This window comes from Xiphophorus maculatus, chromosome 13 (assembly GCF_002775205.1).
Source record: "Xiphophorus maculatus strain JP 163 A chromosome 13, X_maculatus-5.0-male, whole genome shotgun sequence".
NCBI lineage: Eukaryota > Metazoa > Chordata > Actinopteri > Cyprinodontiformes > Poeciliidae > Xiphophorus > Xiphophorus maculatus.
Window position 1 is genome coordinate 2,792,560 of NC_036455.1, and position 18,910 is coordinate 2,811,469.

Sequence of the window (18,910 nt, forward strand, 5' to 3'; positions counted from 1 at the left end):
TTTGCATGACAGAAAAACACGTAATTGAATTCTAGAACTGAAAAATTGAACTAATGATATTGATTACTACAAACCCCATAAATCTGCCTGTTTATTTTTTTTTACACAATACACTTCAGTTTCTTAACCATTTGAAATATACATTATATTTGAGCTTGTAGTGCACTAGAGTCCAAACTGGCAGAGAGTTCATATCCAAATCTTGGGCCTGACTTACCATGAGACCCTCAGATAATAAACACTGCCTCAATGCAAATAACAATCTGTCTTATTAGTCTGCCCTCCTGAACCCTACTTAAATTGTTTATCTAAAGATAAACTGTGAAGTCCTCTGGTTGCAGAACATTTCAACTTGATTTCTGCCCCTCTGAGGTGACATAATGTCTAGAAAACTCAGCTGCACCTTTGCAAAAAAGCTGATTTTAGTTTCCACATTTTTGCATTAGTTTCACAGTAAAACAGATTGCAACAGCATATAACTATAAATGAGCAAAGCCAGTGTAGCTTGATGATAGCTTCTCATGAAAAGCTGCCTGGTGCCTTGAAAGCCAAGTACACTTAGCAGGATTTTATGGCATTGTCATTAATGCTTTGAGAGTTCCTGTAGACTCGTTTGTTTTCATATTATAGCTATATTGTTTTGGAGAAGATTTAATTGCATTGAGTCATATTTTCAAAACGAATCAATGAATGAGTTTATATTCAACTTAGAGGAAATAATTACATTTATTGCTTTATTTACTAATTCATCCATTCACTGTTTGTGCCCCTCACTAATAGAAGATTTTATCAGAAAATGAAAGATTGGGGGTACCAGATTTCCCTTTGAGGTGTATAAAATGTATTTACATTTACAGCAAAATGCTTTAAAGCACTATAAAATAGTTCCTAGACAGTTTTTATGTCACCTTCAGTATTTCAAACGGGTGAACAATCAGTAGAACTACAAATACTACAATCAGGTGACGTTACCTTCCGTTTTGGCAGTCAGCCAATAATATCCTTGTCACGTGAATATTTTGTCCAATCAGAGCGTGGCAGACCGGAAGTAGGTTGAATCAGTCAGGAACAGCTGTTGACAAGAGCCGTTTCGTTCATATAAACCCAGCCGGTCTCATTTTTGTGTTTAGACACTGTTTTTATTAGCCTTTTCTGCCTCATGGTAGATTGTTTTAGTTGACTTTCGGCATTTTGTACTTAAATGGGATGAGAAAACACAAGAGGAAGAAACAAATCGGAGCAGTTGGGGGCAATGAGAATGGATTTGTTACAAGAGGTTAGTGAAACACAAATAGCTAGCGCTATTGTATGGATAAAAACTCGGCGTTAAATCTTCTGCTAATAAAACTTGCCAGAACATTTAACATTATTCGGTAAATCGGAAAGTTGACAAGCCTCATACTCGAATTAAATCTAATTTTACATAATATAATTAAAACCCGTGTGAGTCAGGTCTGGATACTGATCTGGAGTTGACGAGTTTCTCCTCCTAGCTGGCAACAAATCACCCACAGTCGTTTCTTCAAGAGATTTAATCAGAATCAAAGCAACTCTAAAATGCTGCTTGCGTGGCATCCTGGGTTGTCTGAGAAACCCTGGAAAATTACAGCTCCCATCTTCAGTTATTTTACTCACAGAACCAAACCTGTCATTTGTGTCATTGTCAAGAACTCCAGACAAAAGCTCTTACATAACCCCATCATCATTTACTGAGTCATTGTGATTCTTTGTCTGCAATTTACTTGCCACTGACATAAATCATCATAGTTTTGTTGGGTATTATTTTTGCCATTTTATAAACAAACCCTTTAAGCACCTTTTGTGCTATTTCTTGGTGAACTTGGGCTAATATTTCTGAAAATAAATAGTTTTTTAAGGAATATTTTTGAACAATAGCAAAATGTCTAGACTGTTAAAGACAGTACCATAACAGGTTTTGAAATTGTGTTCATTGCCATTTGTTGTAAAAGAAAAAAAAAAACTGAAATGGGGCTAAAGATGGGGAAAAAATAACATTATTAATTTGCATTTTATGTTTATCTAAAAATAATTCAGTTCCAAGTTGTAAAACTAGTCAGGAGGATCCCCAGAATTCAAATCCTAGACAAAAGAGGGTTTTGTTTTTGTTTTTGTTTAAATCAACTCCAACCTCAAAGTTCATAATGGCTTTTCGAATATGGCTTTATAATTTTAATTTTGTAACCCTGTGTTTGCTGTTTTATTTATTTATTTTCATGTATGCTTTTCTAATTACATCTCTGCTGGTTTCTCACTAAACCTTTTTCCTGTTTCTTACAGAATCAGATGGTGGAAGAAAACATAAGCTGACCGTCATTCATCAGGCTTTGATAAGGTTTATATAATTTATGTATATGAGGCATAACTATCTGATTCTCTATGTAATTAGTTTTTGATATTAAAAACTATTATAAGATGGCTAGTCCCTTAATTTATTTAAGCAATAGCATATTGTACCCCCCTTTAAAAATCCTACAGAATTTAGCCACATGTGGTACAAATCTTAAAATTTTAGGAATTTTAGATTTCTTTATGTGACAAAGAATAAGAAAAGCTTCACACTGTTTCATTACAATCAAACTTACTTTGTTTTAGAGAGTTGCATAATTCTTTGCTTCTGAACTGATAGAGATCCAGTGGACATTGAGGCGCTGAGGAGAGCTGCAGCCGGTAACGGAGGCTTACTCACCGATGAGCTAAGGAGAAAAGTGTGGCCTAAATTACTGAACATAAACGTGTACAAGCTACCACCCAAACCTGGTTAGTATACCTTTTTAAAAAACAGATTTAATGACAAATATTTTTATTTATTTTTCCACAATCACTACATAAATCAAAATAGACAATCATTGACATTGCAGCACTCTGGAAACATGCTTAAACCCATTGAACTTTTTCACATTTTGTTTTGTTAAAACTAATAACTTATTTGGATTTAATGTGATGCAACAACATAAAGTATTTAATATTTATAAAGTGTAAGGAAAGCTTTATGTATTTTTAAAAATCTTAAGTGTGGCATGGAACACAAATGCAACCTGCGACTTTCAGGTTTCTATTTGTAAAAAAAAAAGATTAAAAAGTTCTTTGTTAATCTTTCTTTCTGCTTCAGGTCGAGAAGTGAGGGAGAACCACAAGGACTACAATCAAGTTGTCCTGGATGTCAGAAGGTCCATGAAGCGATTTCCTAAAGGTGCTTTTATGTGTGTGTGTTACCTCCACTAAAAGAAGCAGACTGTAATTCACTGTGACATTTATCAGGCTTCACCCTTGTACTTAGAGCAACTCAGAGGGTTATCTGATAAAGTTAAATAATTAATTAGCAAAGTTTAAGTGTCGTATGGGAAGACTTGGAGGACAGAGATTGTCTTCTATTAACACGTCTCAGAGACATTTTGAGTAAAAACTTACTGATTTTTAAAAGTTTGTGTACATCTTACCTAAAAAATAAATGGTGTGGAAAAGATAATATCACAAGCATACAGGTGCAGAATTGGCTCATTTTTTTTTTCTGAATCTAAATTTATCATTAAAGGCAATAATAACAAAAGATAATTCCAAACTTTTTTGAAACGCTCAAGCAGTATGTGCAGAACTGTTCAGAAATGTCCACCTCCTGATTCGCAGCTTGTGGAATAACTTAATGAACTTAAAGTACCATTTGGACCTCATCAATCACGTTACTGTGGAGGAATGCTTTTCTGGCGTGTAGCTTTTCCAGACAATTTGAACAATTATGTTGGATTCTATTTAATAAATCTGTCGTGCATTTCTCATTTGAGTTGCTTTTAAAGAAAACTTGCTAAGCCCGGTGGTTGTGGCGCTTGGGATAGGGCCTGTCATGTTTTTGTGTTAAAAAATGTTTAAAGTTGACAGGAAATTTAAAAATATCACTTGATAATTATGTGTTATTTGAAGATTGGAAGATTAATATCTTCCAATCCAACACCTACTATGACGTCTTCAAAAATTCAAACATTAAAATAAAGCTTAAATAAATAAGCATTGCTAAGCCTGGTGGGGGCACAAGTAAAGCTTGGTTGCCTACCAGGCTTATAACAGACTGGGGGAACTCTGCTTTTATTAGTTTTTCTGATCAGTAAAGAGTTTTTTCATTTGTTTGTTTCCCTCTGGGTTTTTATTCAGCTTTAATTTGAATAATTAAAGGAATCATATGCATTAATATAATCTCTGGATGTTAAGATTACAGTTTAGTCTCCAGGCATATGCTTAACTTGAATAAAACAGAAAAAAGTTTTTTTTTTTTTTTTTAATGTTGGTGTTTGTATGTAGTGAATGCTTCATTCTTGTGCGGTGTTTTAGGTATGCCAGCCTCAGAGCGAGCCGTTCTGCAGGAGCAGCTGATCGACATCATCCTGGAGGTGCTGAAGCGAAACCCGCAGCTCCACTACTACCAGGGCTACCATGACGTGGCTGTGACTCTGCTGCTGGTGGTTGGGGAGCGCATGTCCATTGCCATGCTGGACACTTTGTCCAATTTTCATCTCAGGTTAGCCTGCTTTCACAGTCGTTGCAACATAAAGATTATTTATTTATTTATTTTTAATTAAACTTAAATTTTTCTCCTTTCTGTAGGGATTTCATGGATCCGACCATGGACAGCACCAAACACATTTTGAACTATCTTATGCCCATATTGGAACAAGTTGATGCAGAGCTACACGACTTTATGATCAGGTATGAATTAACTGACAGAGTAAATCACTTAAAAACTGGGATTGTTTTAGAATAACTTGCCACTAGAGGGAACCAGAGAGCTAGTCTTTAAATATAATTGGGGATGCATTAGTCGTGGTCTCATTTGGAGTTTCAGTTAAATGTTGTGGTTTTACTGGCCTGTTTGTCTCACTGAGGTCTTTGCATCATTAAACTAATTTTGAACCCTGAATAAATAGTCAAATGCAAAATAAACAAAACTGAGAATATTTGGATCATTTGGTTTATTAAACCAGTCAATATTGCTTATTAGAATAAAGCCAGCTATTGCACATTGCTTATTAATTTTGCCAGGATCAGGTTTTAGAAATGTTTGCATGTTTGTGACTTGTGTTATGAAGTATTTTAATCAGCATGCTTGTGTGTATCTGCAAGACTATATATTTGCTAGTTACCTTACATCTTACAAACCCCAACTAAAAAAACCAAAATAATGCAGGTATTGCTTTGGACTAGAAGACAAGACAATATAAAAAAGATTACTTCAAAGTTTGGATCACTGATTTTAGTGCATTCTTCCTCTTCTTTCTTCCTACCTTCTCATGTGTTTTTCCTCCATTTTATCTCATTTTCCCCATTCTTACAATTTCATTGACCAAAACCTTCCACATATACTACTTCATTTTATTTAGGTTTCAGAAAATTTAGAAAAGCTTCAGTTTCTAAATTTGCCAAAATGTATCAATTAGTAAAAGTCTTAAATGTAAAGTAATTTGTCAGCTAATTTGTTACTGCATGTAGTTACTTTTTTCTTTGCAGGACTTTTGAATGGATAGCTACCGTTTTGTAGATTTGAAAATGTGTTTGGATTCTCTTTCAATGTTTAATTTTAATCCAAAAAGTATTTTTTGACACTTAAATTTTTACATCATCACTATAAATGTGTTACTGAGCTAAAAACAACAAAAATAATCAGGTTTCATTTTACAACTGAGAGAAGTGATAAAGATCACTTTATTTTTGAAAGTAATCTTTGCTTAAATTTAAGAAAAGCTTGGAGCACATGTGAAATCTGGTTATAAAAAAATATGAATATATTTTCTTTCCCTGTGCTGTTGAGCAGCTTGTCTTCATCTCTTCTATGTGGCGTCTGTTTCAGAGCGGAGGTCGGAACCATCTTTGCTCTCTCCTGGCTCATCACGTGGTACGGCCACGTCCTGTCAGAGTTCAGACACACGCTGAGGCTGTACGACTTCTTCCTGGCCTCCCATCCTCTGATGCCCATCTACCTTGCTGCTACGGTAAGACGGCTTTCGCATGCAATCTCCTCTGCAAGGACAGTGTGGTACTTTTATTTTAAATAAAAGAAAAATCACGTATAAGTGACTATTTTTACAACACAGACATTTAGACTTTTCCAACTTGTTGCTCAATAGAGGCTCTGTACACTCTGTTAAAAGCAGGACTGTTGGTGTGTTAGATAATTTACGCAAAGGTTAGTTTGTTTTTTAAAATACTTTTAAAAAACTTTTCAGAGTAGAAACGGTTGCTGTTGAGAATGTTTCAGTATCTACTTATCTTTGTTTCTGAGCTAAATAGAGGAAGGACTCTGAAGTATGTGAGACCATAAAGTAGAAATGTATTTATTTGTCCTCTAAAGAGTTCAGATCACAACCTGAGGCTCGAATTGAAATAAGTCTGAAATGGGGCAAAGTTGCTCCAATATGATCCTAGTGGGCATAAATACTGGAAGTATTTTGTAACAGTAATGTATCAGGTGGTAAACTTTCATTCCTAGAAGGTCAGGCATTCATTAACACAAACATAACTATCCTTATGCGGTAGTAAATAGAATATGGGAATGCATCATAAACAAGACACATACTTTATTTATGTGAAACTGAGCTTTGTTTCTCATATTTAGACCCATGTACGGTACACAAATATACATTGCAATCTAAAACAAATAGTGTGACAGCAGATTTACTTTCTATCTGCATATATATTGTCTAATATTCCAGTAGGAAGGAGTTATTTTCCAGAAAGGATTTCTCCAGAGCATTTCTTAGTTAAACCTGTAACTCTGCTTTCCTGTTTGTTATCACTGTTGTTCTCTTTAGTATTTCTAGCTGGTGAGCCTTATTTTCAATTCATCACACATGATCCATAATAATTAAGAAAAAAAGATGTATAAACTTACTCCTTCTTTGGTCTAAGATACTTTTATAACAGCTAGTTTGCTACTGTTAACATACTTTTTAAAAAACTTTTCAGAGTAGAAACGGTTGCTGTTGAGAATGTTTCAGTCTCTACTCATCTTTGTTTCTGAGCTAAATAGAGGAAGGACCCTGAAGTATGTGAGACCATAAAGTAGAAATGTATTTATTTGTACTTTATGAAAAGCAGTTCATATTTGCTCCCACATGAAACAACTTAAATTTGGTTTTTGTTACGCACCCTGAGAAAAATGTTCACAAGCAGAAATCAACCCACCAACACAGAATTTAAATTAAAGTAAAACTATTTTTAAGAAAAAATAATTGCACAGATTGCAAAAAAGGGACAGTTTAAGGAAAAATATGCAACACAAGTATTTTTGAAGAGGATAAACTCTGTCTGTGCTCTTATAATGCAAAAAAGACCAAAACTTGTGGACTTACAGTAAAACTAATTAAATTTAGATGCTTCTAAACGTTTGTCTTGTTTTCAATTTCTCTTCTTCAGATTGTGTTGCACAGAGAGAAGGAGGTGAAGCAAACCGAGTGCGACATGGCTATGGTGCACCACCTGCTCTCCCACATCCCCCAGGACCTCCCGTATGAACTCCTGATCTGCCAGGCGCAGGACCTGTTCGAACAGTTCCCTCCATCGCTGCTGGCCAAGCGGGCTGCACTGCAGTCTCGCAAGAGGTGAGGCGACGACGGAAATTAAATTAAAGCCGTTAATGTGATAACACTGCTCAGAGCACATATCTTTAGCCCTGGTGGTTAAGCTATTTATTAGAAGAAACAATAACAGTCAGATCCATGTTTATGGGTGCTACAGTTTAATAGCTGCTTAATTAAACTGGAACACACAGAAGTAAAGTCTCCTAGAGATTACTCTGTATGGAGGTTTTGTTTTGTTTTCTATTTGTTAATTTACTTTCAATTATTTGTGTTCCAGTCAGGTTTTATGCTAACGAACTTCTTTAACTTTACTTTAACTCAATTTGGCTTTTGCATATCATCCGCTGCACTAAACTTGGAACTGTATACATCAATTTTTTTGTCCGGGTTATTTAAGATTTCCTTTAAATCATCATTGTTTATCTCCAAGTATGAGTTTGACCATAAATATTAACTTGTATAATTTCCACAACATATAATAGAAAAAAACAGGCCACAAACTGAGGAAATTCTGAGATTTCACCTTTTAATAAATGTAAGGAAAATGCTTTCTTTGGATTGCATGCTCCGATAAATATGCATTTTTATTTTTACGTTCTCTTTATGCTTGTTGTTACATTAGACTTAAACAGGTGAAGTATAAGGCTGTCAATCTGAATGAGTTATAAAATGTTTCAATCAAAATGTTTCTCCTGTTTAAAACTGTATTTGTGTATTTCGGTTTATGTGTAAATATAAAACGTATTTTGGAGAGCAGCAAAATTTACTCTACTGTAGAAAGTGCGGTGCAGCTCTTTCAGTAACCAAAAGGGGGCGCTCCTAACTCACATTCTGACTCCACCACCCAGATGTGCCACAAATTCCTGGTGTTGGTCCACACTGCGCCTTTCTCTCTCTATTATTAAGGGGAAACCTTTAATGCGGGCGGGGCCACTCACTCCCTCGCTCTGTGCAGCTCTGAGCGTGTTTCTGCGTGTCAGCATCCTTCAGTGTCGCCTGAAGTCATTGTTTAGGGCGGGAAGTGACACAAGACCTTGACAGACACGCTGAAAGATACAAATGCTCAAAACATACATTAGCTTTCCACAACCAAGAAGCACTGAGTTAGCAATTCTCCCTAACTCTCTCATCCTCTTTGGCTCGCTTGTCTTAATCTATCACTTTATCCATCAGTCCATCTTCTCATGTCACTAGACTTTAGTTTTCTTCCTTATTGATGGCTAACACTCCCTTCCCATTCATCTCTCTCTCTTTCTCTCTTGTTTTCTTGCATCAGCTTGTCCATAAGCAGCTTCCAGGCATTTCATCTCTCCACCCTCCACCAGAGGCCAGACTCTGTTCTCCAGCGCCTCACCAGGGCCCAGGGCTACACCACCTCCAGACATGGTAAAAATAGTTACTGTAATCTTATTACTATTCTTCACAAAGAGAGCACTCACATTTAAAAAAAAATAATAAAAAAATAATGCAGACAGGGTAAAGATGTATTGTTGCTGCATAGGCTTTGAAGGTTGAGAAAAATGAATACCATCTATGAAATCCTCCACGAAAATCCTTCCAGAGCTCCCAGCTTTGGGGGTTTTCCCACCTCAGTGATATAATTCTTCAAAACAAGGCAGCAGTAAACACTTTCCCCTCTGGCACAATCAATAACATGTAAACAAATGTTGTAGCACCCCCATCAGACCAATCAAGTGCAGATTTAAATATGCCAGAACAGAACTAAGAGATGCATTACTCCCTTGTGTTCTGTGAAGATCTGAACAGCGGCATCTGACATGTTGTCAGTGATTTGCACAGACTCGGAAATATTATGTGGCTTCAGCTTCAGGCTGAATGCTTTAATTATAAACCTGAGGAATATAATTCCCTGCAGTTTCATCAAAATATAACCAAAAGGCAGAAAAACAGGGAAAACCAACTTGTAGATCTCACGATTGCGAACAATACATGTGTGCTTTTTAACCTTAAGATTTAGGAAATGTTATTCAAACCCTCCCTGATAAAGTCAGACTCAGTTCAATCAGACAGATTAATACTTTAAAGTATGCAAGACTTAACATCTTTTTTGGTTGCACAGCAAGTTAAAGAAAACAAACATGTGACACCAAGACAGAAAAAAACCTTAATTTTTTATGGGACTTTATGATTTGTGGTAAACTTGCTAAATCATATGTGTTGGGAATGCAGCTGCAAAGAAAATTGTACCAAAAGGCTAAAACAAACACAGGCTTAATAAAACTCCATGGAGGTTATCCAGGTCTTTGAGCTGCATTATTATTATTATTATTATTTATTATTTATTTATAATTATTATTATTTATTATTATTATTATTATTATCATTATTTATCTTTGCTTGTTTTATAAAATTAATACTGATAATCAGTAATAAATTTGAGATGTTCTTGATAAACAAGAAAATAAATAAGTCTGGACACAAATGTAATTCTGCATTATGTTCATATTGCAAAACTTTGTTTCACATAGAACATTTGTCTGCATATAAACAATATTTAAAAAATAGAAAGGAAACAACTTAATTTCATATATCCAACAACCAAAAAATACATTTAGAGTAAGAGTAGGAAAAATAAAAAATTTCACTAGTTAGTATTTTTTTAATTTTTAATATTTTATTGCATTATGCCCAAACTAGTGTGACAAAATTAATAAATTCATCATTTTTAATGTGAAAATTATTGTTTTATATTAATAGCTTTTATATAACACATCCAAGTGTTCCTGCTGGTGAACATAATAAAAACTATATTATACAACTCAATTCAATACAAAAGTAAATTTTAATCACAAAAGGAAATTAAATACTATTCTTTAATTAATACATACATAGAACCAGTTTCCCTTTTGAGCTATCAGTCACTCAATGATATTTAAGAACATTATAACTGCAGATTCATGTGCTTATTTTGCTTTTAGGCTTTGGGTGAGCACAGGACATGAAGCTTTATTTTTTTATTATTACTAATTACTAATAAATTTCTCTCCCGTTTTCTCCGCTCCTGCTGTTTTCACCCTCAAGATCCTCTTTTATGGCTGTCAGTCCAGTCATATAATTAAAATAGACAATTATTTTCCACCTTTATTGGAACTCTGGATAAAAATGGGTCTTTGATTTCAGTAAAACAGTCTTTTTTTTGTGCAGTAGCATAATCTCACCCTGCAGAACACATAAAAATAGTCTCTGTCGTTTAGGAGTAAGAACTTCATAACAGTTTTTGTGGCTATCTGTGGCCCTTTAATGATTTTTGTACGGCCCTTGACTGCATGTATGATTTATTTGTATATTTAACAGAATCGTGGTTCACATAGACATAAAAAAAAAGAACAAAGTCACATGATGCATAACAACAAAAAACAGACAAAACTCTTTAAAATAAAATGAATGCTTCAGTGTGAGATTATGATGCTGTCACAAAAGATGAATTAATTTCAGGGATTTTAACTCACGGTCACCAATAAATGTGGCCTGGACTGTTACTTTGGTTTGGCCTTGAACATTGTGACCCCTCCTGACCCCTGCATGTTTCGTCATCTGACCCCACCCTCCTTGTTCTGTGCTCCTGACCTTTTGACACCCAGGCCTGGAGGCTTCCCCGCCTGCAGCCCGAGGCCAGCTGTGGAGGGAGGGGAACAGGATGATGAAGATGGCAGTGTGGGGGCTGTCCGCTACGCTAGGGGCCGCCGTGTTCGCCGTGGCTCAGACCGCCATGGACTGGGGACCCGACTTGATACTTCAGCTGTTCTGATGAGGCCGATGGGAACAAGACAGGAACCCTTAATCAAACCCAAAAGCTTCTCTAATACCTCGAAAAGACTGACGTTGACGACTTGGAGATCAAATCTGCTACAGAAGGAGGTATTTTGGTGCCAAAAAGGTTATTTTCACTTTTCTGTGAAGAATCCCAAACATTTTGGTCAATTTACATCCATTTTGTCAGAGATAAGACATGAAACAAGAGTATAGACTGAAGGAAATGGCATTAAGTAAGAAAAAGTGGGCATAAAAACATGCAAACTAATCACATAGTTCTGCAAAAGGGTTTGAAAATGCATGTAAGACACTGACATCCTGCTGATAAAGGCTCCTTCTGTATGCCTCGCTTTTATCTTTTGCTTTGAAGCGGATTATTTCATTGATGAACTCAGCGTGTCACATCTGTTTCAGTGAAGACTCTCGTTTCGCTTGCTGGATCCTCAGCTTTATATATCAAAAAGCCAAAAGTGCCCAAAGCCAGCACCACGACACACAAACACAAATTATTAAAGAGCGGTGTTTTCTGCTGAAAGCCTCTAGTTATGAGTGAAGGAGGAGGGTTAGTGCTGGAATTTTTTTCTTCTTTTTTTTTCTGCCTGTAAGCCTTGTAATAATTGCTCTTCTGCAGGTGTCAGCGAGTAACATTTACACTGGAGCTCAACACACCAAAACAAGCTGTTACACCCCCCTCCTCCTACCCTCAAAAACATGATCATTAGACGCGGTTGGCACAGATTTCAGGCACTTGTGCTTTTTCACGTGCATTGTAATGGTTTTTTTTTTTTAGATTTTAGGAAATTAATTGTCAATATTTTGGTGCTGTTTTTCCCCTCCCACAGACCAACTGCTGCAGAATGAGTAAGGGGAAGACACCACTAGTTTTTTGTGTTCTTAAAATATTTAGCAGGTTTGGGCCTAACTCCAGCCTGAACGGCCGGCAACAGTGCATGAATTCCCCCAACGTGCTTTATTTTATAGATTTTAAAGATTTTTACGCAAGAAAAAAAAAATTTCCTAGATTGCATCATTACTGCTTTATATTTATTATTATCAAACACAGAAAGTGAAATTTCCACTTGAGCTCCGACCAGCTGTCAGGGGCTTTGTGGTGTTTTCCAGCACTTGCTTTTTCTGTAACTTTTCTTCTGAAATATTTATCGGTTTGTACTTGTAGCTAAGTTGCTGCTGCTGCTGTAAATGTAACACTCACCCCTCTCCACATACTCTCTCATCTATAAATGTGTCACATGTTCGCATGGCTCATTGGGCGGTCCGCCCTGTTGAGTTCTGTTGCTTTGCAGCTTATTAAATCGCCCATGCACCGTCCGAATTAAAGAAGAACACCAACAGCCGGTTTCCACCCTCAGAAATTCAACCTGGAGACTCAAAATCCCAGCTTTTATCGCTGGAAATAGTCGGTAAATCAATAAAGTGTTATTGCAACATCTCTGCTGAGCCAAAAGCTAGTTAGGACTCTTGTTTATCAGATGGTAATTGAACTTTGTGTCCGAGAGAACAGAGAAAATGTCAGCTTTATTAATTAACAGGCCAGTTTGTTCTTTTCTTCTGAGGCAACTTTTCTTTTCACTTTTTAGTTCACTCAGTCCGTCATTGTTGGCTGGAAGGAATCTATATTTTTTTATATATTTTATTGAAAATATTCCAATAAATTACCTCTTTTGGATGTATATTTGGTCATGTTGAATTAAATAAGTTTTGCACGTATACATTTTATTTTTGGGATGTCTCTGTGATATCAAGTCAAGTACTGACTTGTGAAGGCTTTTAGTACTCACGATTTTTCGGGTTTGAAGATGTTACTTAAAATAAATATGTTTTGTGTGAAATTGGGTAACTTTCTTGTGTGTGTCTTAATTTGGCATCTTGCATGGAGCGAGATGGTTGCAACCGAATAAACACTTTTATTTACTGTAGGAGATTTCGGAGATGTAGTGAGATATTTGTGCTGGGGCCGTTAAATCTGAAAGCTAAAACTTGGTTCTGAGGGGAGGCAGAGCATATTTACTGGTATTTTAAAGTGTGCGAGCAGCACTTCATAAGGAAGACTGAAAATGTACACTGCTGTTTGTAAAGTTAATTCTTACAATATCCTAAAATAACAATCTATCCCACCTCAGCTGATGCCTTTGACGATCTGATGGAGTTGTACCATGTTGACGATGAACAGCATGTAGCTTGAAGAACAGAGCTGTGATGCTGCCAGCGCCTAATGAGGATTTAATTCCTGCCTCTGGCTGTTGGCATACTACAAAACAGTCTCCTCACCTATTTGGTTATTTCTTTCTTTAACAAAATCAAGTCTAACAACACTTACATTAGCACCTGCCTTCCTTGCTGTCTGTCAGGTTCAGATCGAGGGAAAGCAGTTGGAAAAGGACGATGACGAATGCCTGAACACTTGCTGCTTTTATAAACAGAAATTATGATGGTGCAAATTTGTAGTTTTTAAATTTAAATTGCAGGGTTTTCTTCTATCCATTTCTTTCAGATAAATTTTTTTTATCTCCCTTAATGCCACAGTCCTCCAAGCCCCTGCAAAGGCTCAATGCATACTAACTCAAAGTGTGTTTTTAAGCTCATATTTTGTGATGATCATTAAATAAATGAAGCATTCTCCGCATTAAGGAGGCATTGTAGTAACATAAAACCAAATACAGTTTTAATAACATGTTGTAAACTGAAAGTGGAGCCGTAAAGAGCTGTAGTTGAGCTTTTAGTGAAATTCCTGCAGCTCTTTTGCTCTCGGAGGCCTGATACATATTTAAAGGCACATGAAACATTTAATTTAATTGTTGCACTAAAATGATTTGTGGGTATTTATGTCTATGATCTTATGCTGGTTACAAAAAAAAAAATCTAGTCTAATTGGATCTTTGAACAAGAGGCATCAAATTTCTTCCATTATGCATCTGCTGAACATGAAGATAGAAAGAGTGGAGAAGTAAAGTGACGAGCTCAGTGCGAACACATCTCTGTGGCCCTTTGTGATCGCCAGAATATAAAAACAGCCAACTTACAACTGTTGTGTTTGGCATATCAGATCTAAAATTTTAAGTGTTTATTTTCTGCTGTGAAAATAACCGTAAAGGACAGAATCAGAGCTAACAAAACGTCACCAGAAATGTTTAGATTATCCTTCCCTCAGGAATTGAACAGAAGAATATGAATTGTTTTTAGAAATTTACATTCAAATTTGGTAATGCACACATTTGTGGTTAAAAATCCAAAACATTGACATTGACCAGATGTATAATATCCCAAACTTCGCTTATTAGAAAATAATTATCCCAGTCGTTTGTGTGCTCTTTATGTCGGTGTTTCCCAGTCGAGTCTAAATCGACTCCTTCACCTTGTCCAAAATTCAACCGCCTGTCTTTTATCCTCCACACTTTATCCCCGTGTTATATTCCTTACACGGCCCTTCCTGTTCGTTTTAGAATTGATTTTAAACTTTTATTGTTTGTTTTAAGGCTTTTAACAGCTTTGCACCTTCTTATTTATTTGAACTTTTAAGAGTTTTTGTGAGTGGCAGACAAACTTTTATTGGATGTTCCAGGAACTATGCTTAAACGTTGTTTTTATTTTGCAGTGGCTGCCTCCATGCCTCATTTTGATCTTCATACCATCACCAAACCAGGCATTTTTAAAGCAAATTGAAGGCAAATTTGTTCAGAAAGGTTTTTAATCTTTTTTGCGGTATAATTTTATTTTTGTGTTCTTTGCTCTTCTTTTTTGGATGTCTTAAAGCACTCTGCATTGAAATGCACCCTTTTTAATAGCACTGTTTGATCTACCATCAGAAAATAAAGTATGACACAAATGCAAACCTACCAAGACATGAACTAACAGGTTATGGAAAACAAAGTATCCAAGAAGCCAGTGGTAACTCTGGAGGAGCTGCAGAGATGAGAGAATCTGTCAGCATGAAAAAGCCTGGAGATTGGGTTTGGGATCACTTTCCAGCAGGATAACAACCCTAGGCATACAGTCAGAGGCAACCATTTAGATCAAGCATGTTTCTGCTTTTTTATAATGGCCAAGTTGAAGTCCAGACTTATTGTAACTCTAATTAAGAATCTGCAGCTAGACTTTTGTTTAAAGCTGCTCTTTATCCGATGAGGTTTTAGATGTGCAAACTGATGCCGATGCAATACTAAAAGTTTGCGATTGTTATATTTTAGTTCTCTTCTGTTGCATTATTGCAGTTAATGTTTTTTTAACATCTCCGCACAACGCACTTTGCTGTTGACTCAGGTTGTGGCACCACAAAGTGAGCTACTCCCTGCATGACCCCCACCGCTTTAGCTAATGACCACAGCAGCTGCTTTTCAGAGCCAAAATCACAACTGGAGTAATTTTTGAGCCCTTCAGCAGGTTGTAGAGCTCTTAATCGCACTGACTCTGGATCAGATATGACTGATCTGATCCTTGTTTTTGTGGTAAGCCTTTGTAGTGAAGGAGCCTGAGTAAAAGTCACCTCCAGCTGAACCTGAAGCCACTCAGTGCAATTAGTGAGCTTTCTTTCTTATTCTCTTTACCGATACGGAGAAGGAGTAAAGTTTCAAAGCTCGTTAATAATAATAAAGATAATAACATGTATGTTTTCAGTTTAGATTTAAGGAGTTCATTATTCCATATTGTATAGTTTTCTGCCTAATGAATATAAAAATGCAGATTCTTTGTTTAATTATGAGCATAAGAATCAAAATCTGACATTTTTTTGGCCTATTTTCTTCTTTTCTACTTTCTCCTGTACAATTATCGTTTTGTTTAAGAAAGGATTTAGTCAAAATCAGGTCAGAAACGTGTTTTCACAGATGGAGCAGGGACGATGGTGTACGTCTGTCCATCCGACCCCCCAGGGAGACAATCAGGGGGTAAAGCACAGACAGGTAGGAGGTTAGGAATGGAGAGATAAGAGCAAGCTGAGAATGAGACATCTGGTGGAAATGTTTAATATAAAGAAGCTCAGTTCTTCAAGGATTTCTAATGAGCTAAAGTGGAGATGAGTGGGGAGGAAAGCAGATGTGGATATTTTAATTTAATCTCAGAACTGTAAGGATGTACAATACCGATGCTAAATGGAGATTAGAACAGTAAATAGAGTAGAGATGTATAATAATGTATCCATCTGAAAATTGGTTGTTCAAATTCTCATTCTGTATGATAAAAACATACTTTTTATATTTAGCTAACTCACATTCTGATCCTGTACATTACTGTAGTGTCTGTTGTAAATCCATGAATCCATGCAGGAACATCAGGCTGCAGAGAGTCAGAGTGAGGGAGAGACAGAAACACACAGCAGTAGATATTTTAATTTTAATTTGTGGCTGAAATGACAGGAGAAAAAAAACATTTAGGCTTTTTTTGCAACTGTTTCTGTTTTTGAACCTTTTGAGAGCCATGGCTCATGTTTGACTGGAAAGTGAAAAATAAAGTTATTGAATGCAGGGCTGGAAAGTGAGACTAAGTTATCAGTGAGGAGCTAACGTGGCCGTTAGATGGGAAAAGCATCATTTTTAGTTATATTTGTAGGGCAAACTGTTGCACTGATGTAGAGAGTTATTCAAGAAGAATAAAGCTTATTTTTTTAGATTTTATCTTTGTTGGTCAAACTACTGTATTGAGTTTAAAACTGCTGAGTCCCATCTTACCAGCTATTTTTTACTTTAGAAAGAGGCAGAATCGGTTCAATTGCCAGTCAACTTTTATCAACTTTAGCATTTTTGACCAACAGTCAAATGTGTTTTGACCAATAAAATATATCAGAATCTGGTAGCTAGCTTGTGTGTGCTGCCAGAGTATTTATCTTGCTAATTGTGGGGCAAATGATAAAGTGAGAGTTCTTCCTGGAAGTCATTTTGCTTGATGAAAGACTGATGCCATTTTGTTCAAAATGAAATGGAAGAAAATGTTTTTGGAGCTTGAGATGATAAACACACATACAGGCCTGTTAGAGTAATCAATAAATCAATTAATCGCATGATACAGATCTTTCAGATTGTGTTCTTGCATTATTATTTTGCCATTAACATTGTATTACTTAAAAATGGTCTCAAAACAGCAATATTATCGTTTATCGCAATAACTTATGGAACAATTTGTCGTCCATCAAAATTGTGACAGGCCTACACACATATGATATATAGTGTAGTTAATTTATTACCAGGGATGGCATAGTTACTTTTAAAAGTAACTTGATTACTCAATGAAAAATTCATCCATCAGCTAGAAAATGTGCATCTCTCTTTTCCCTCCATCGTTTATGTTTATGTTGCTGGTGCTACACATGAAACGTAACTCCCCAAGGAAAAAGTACTTAAAGTTTAAATGCTCAAGAGCTGTTAAGAAAAACTAAATCAATCAAATTAAAGATATTAATGCTAAACTTTATTTTGACACTCACTGTATGATCGTCTTTGAAAATATATTAGCAATTTACAAAGTAACTTGAACGCCTAAATCACAACTTTTCTAGAAGTCAGTAGATGCATCTTTTGTAGATGCAAGTGAATGGAAACTAACCTTACAGTTTCTCAAAGTAATAAAAAAAACACTTTAGATTTGTTTTGCACTTCCTGACTTGTTTGTCACAACTGGTCGCTTGTAATAGCCACAAATATAACACAAAGTATAAGCAGAATTCATGTCTTTAAAACAAACAACAGCTAAATCTAATGATTTAAATACAATTCACACCACTTATGCTACTTATTGTGTTTTGCCTTTGTGTTGATGAGAACACTTACCAGAAAAATTTAGACATAGTTAATAAAATTAACATAATTTTAAATATAAATATCAAGTCAGTTTTGTTAATATTCTGAGATAGAAACATCAAAGTAGCACACTGGGAATATGAAACTGATATGATAAGTTCTAAAAATAAAGAAAATAAAGTCAAATGTGCAATAAATGTGATTTACTGCCGTTTCAACCCTCTTACACAGAACAAAGTATCATATTTCTGTGCATCTCTGATAACCCGCGGGCCTCATTAGGCCAAACCAGGCCCGATCCATACAGCTCTATTAATACATCTCGCTCATTAATCAGTGTGTACGTTTGGTGTGTGTGTGTCCTTTTGCCTGGTCGGACACTCGAGACTGACCTCGTGAGCTCGTCACCCGTGACCTCTCGTTCTCTTGGCTCCTCGCTTCCCATTGGTCCCAAACTCTGCTGACCTCACCTCTGTTTCCGTGGACACCAGAGTAATTAGGAAGTACTCAGAAGATTCTTCGTAATGCTTTTACCCTTGATTAGACGCAGAGAACTTGCAGTCACCTATCAGGAGAGCCTGTTAACTTTAAATGCTGAAATGCATTCCAAAAATAGAAAACTATAACTTATAGTTACCAATAAAACAGCTGGCCAGGAGCTCTAAAAGGTAGAAACACTCAGGGGTTTAAACTTAGACTCATCTAAAAGGCAATTCATCCAGGAGTCAAATTTGGCATTACTATTCCACGTAAGAAATACATCCCAAGCATACATCAATGGCAAAATGCTGCTATCTTAGTTTTTAA

At 36.0% G+C, this 18,910-nt stretch overlaps 1 protein-coding gene across 1 annotated transcript; it reads left to right on the forward strand.

Moving 5' to 3' along the window:
* Nucleotides 1–1,071: 1,071 nt before the first annotated feature.
* Nucleotides 1,072–13,207, forward strand: LOC102233214 (TBC1 domain family member 20-like). Its single transcript, XM_014474438.2, has 10 exons — nt 1,072–1,276; nt 2,299–2,353; nt 2,648–2,778; nt 3,131–3,211; nt 4,342–4,528; nt 4,615–4,716; nt 5,855–5,996; nt 7,420–7,604; nt 8,860–8,969; nt 11,186–13,207. Exons 1-10 carry the CDS (start codon nt 1,207–1,209, stop codon nt 11,350–11,352), a joined length of 1,230 nt encoding a protein of 409 aa, XP_014329924.1. The 5' UTR covers nt 1,072–1,206; the 3' UTR covers nt 11,353–13,207.
* Nucleotides 13,208–18,910: the final 5,703 nt, after the last annotated feature.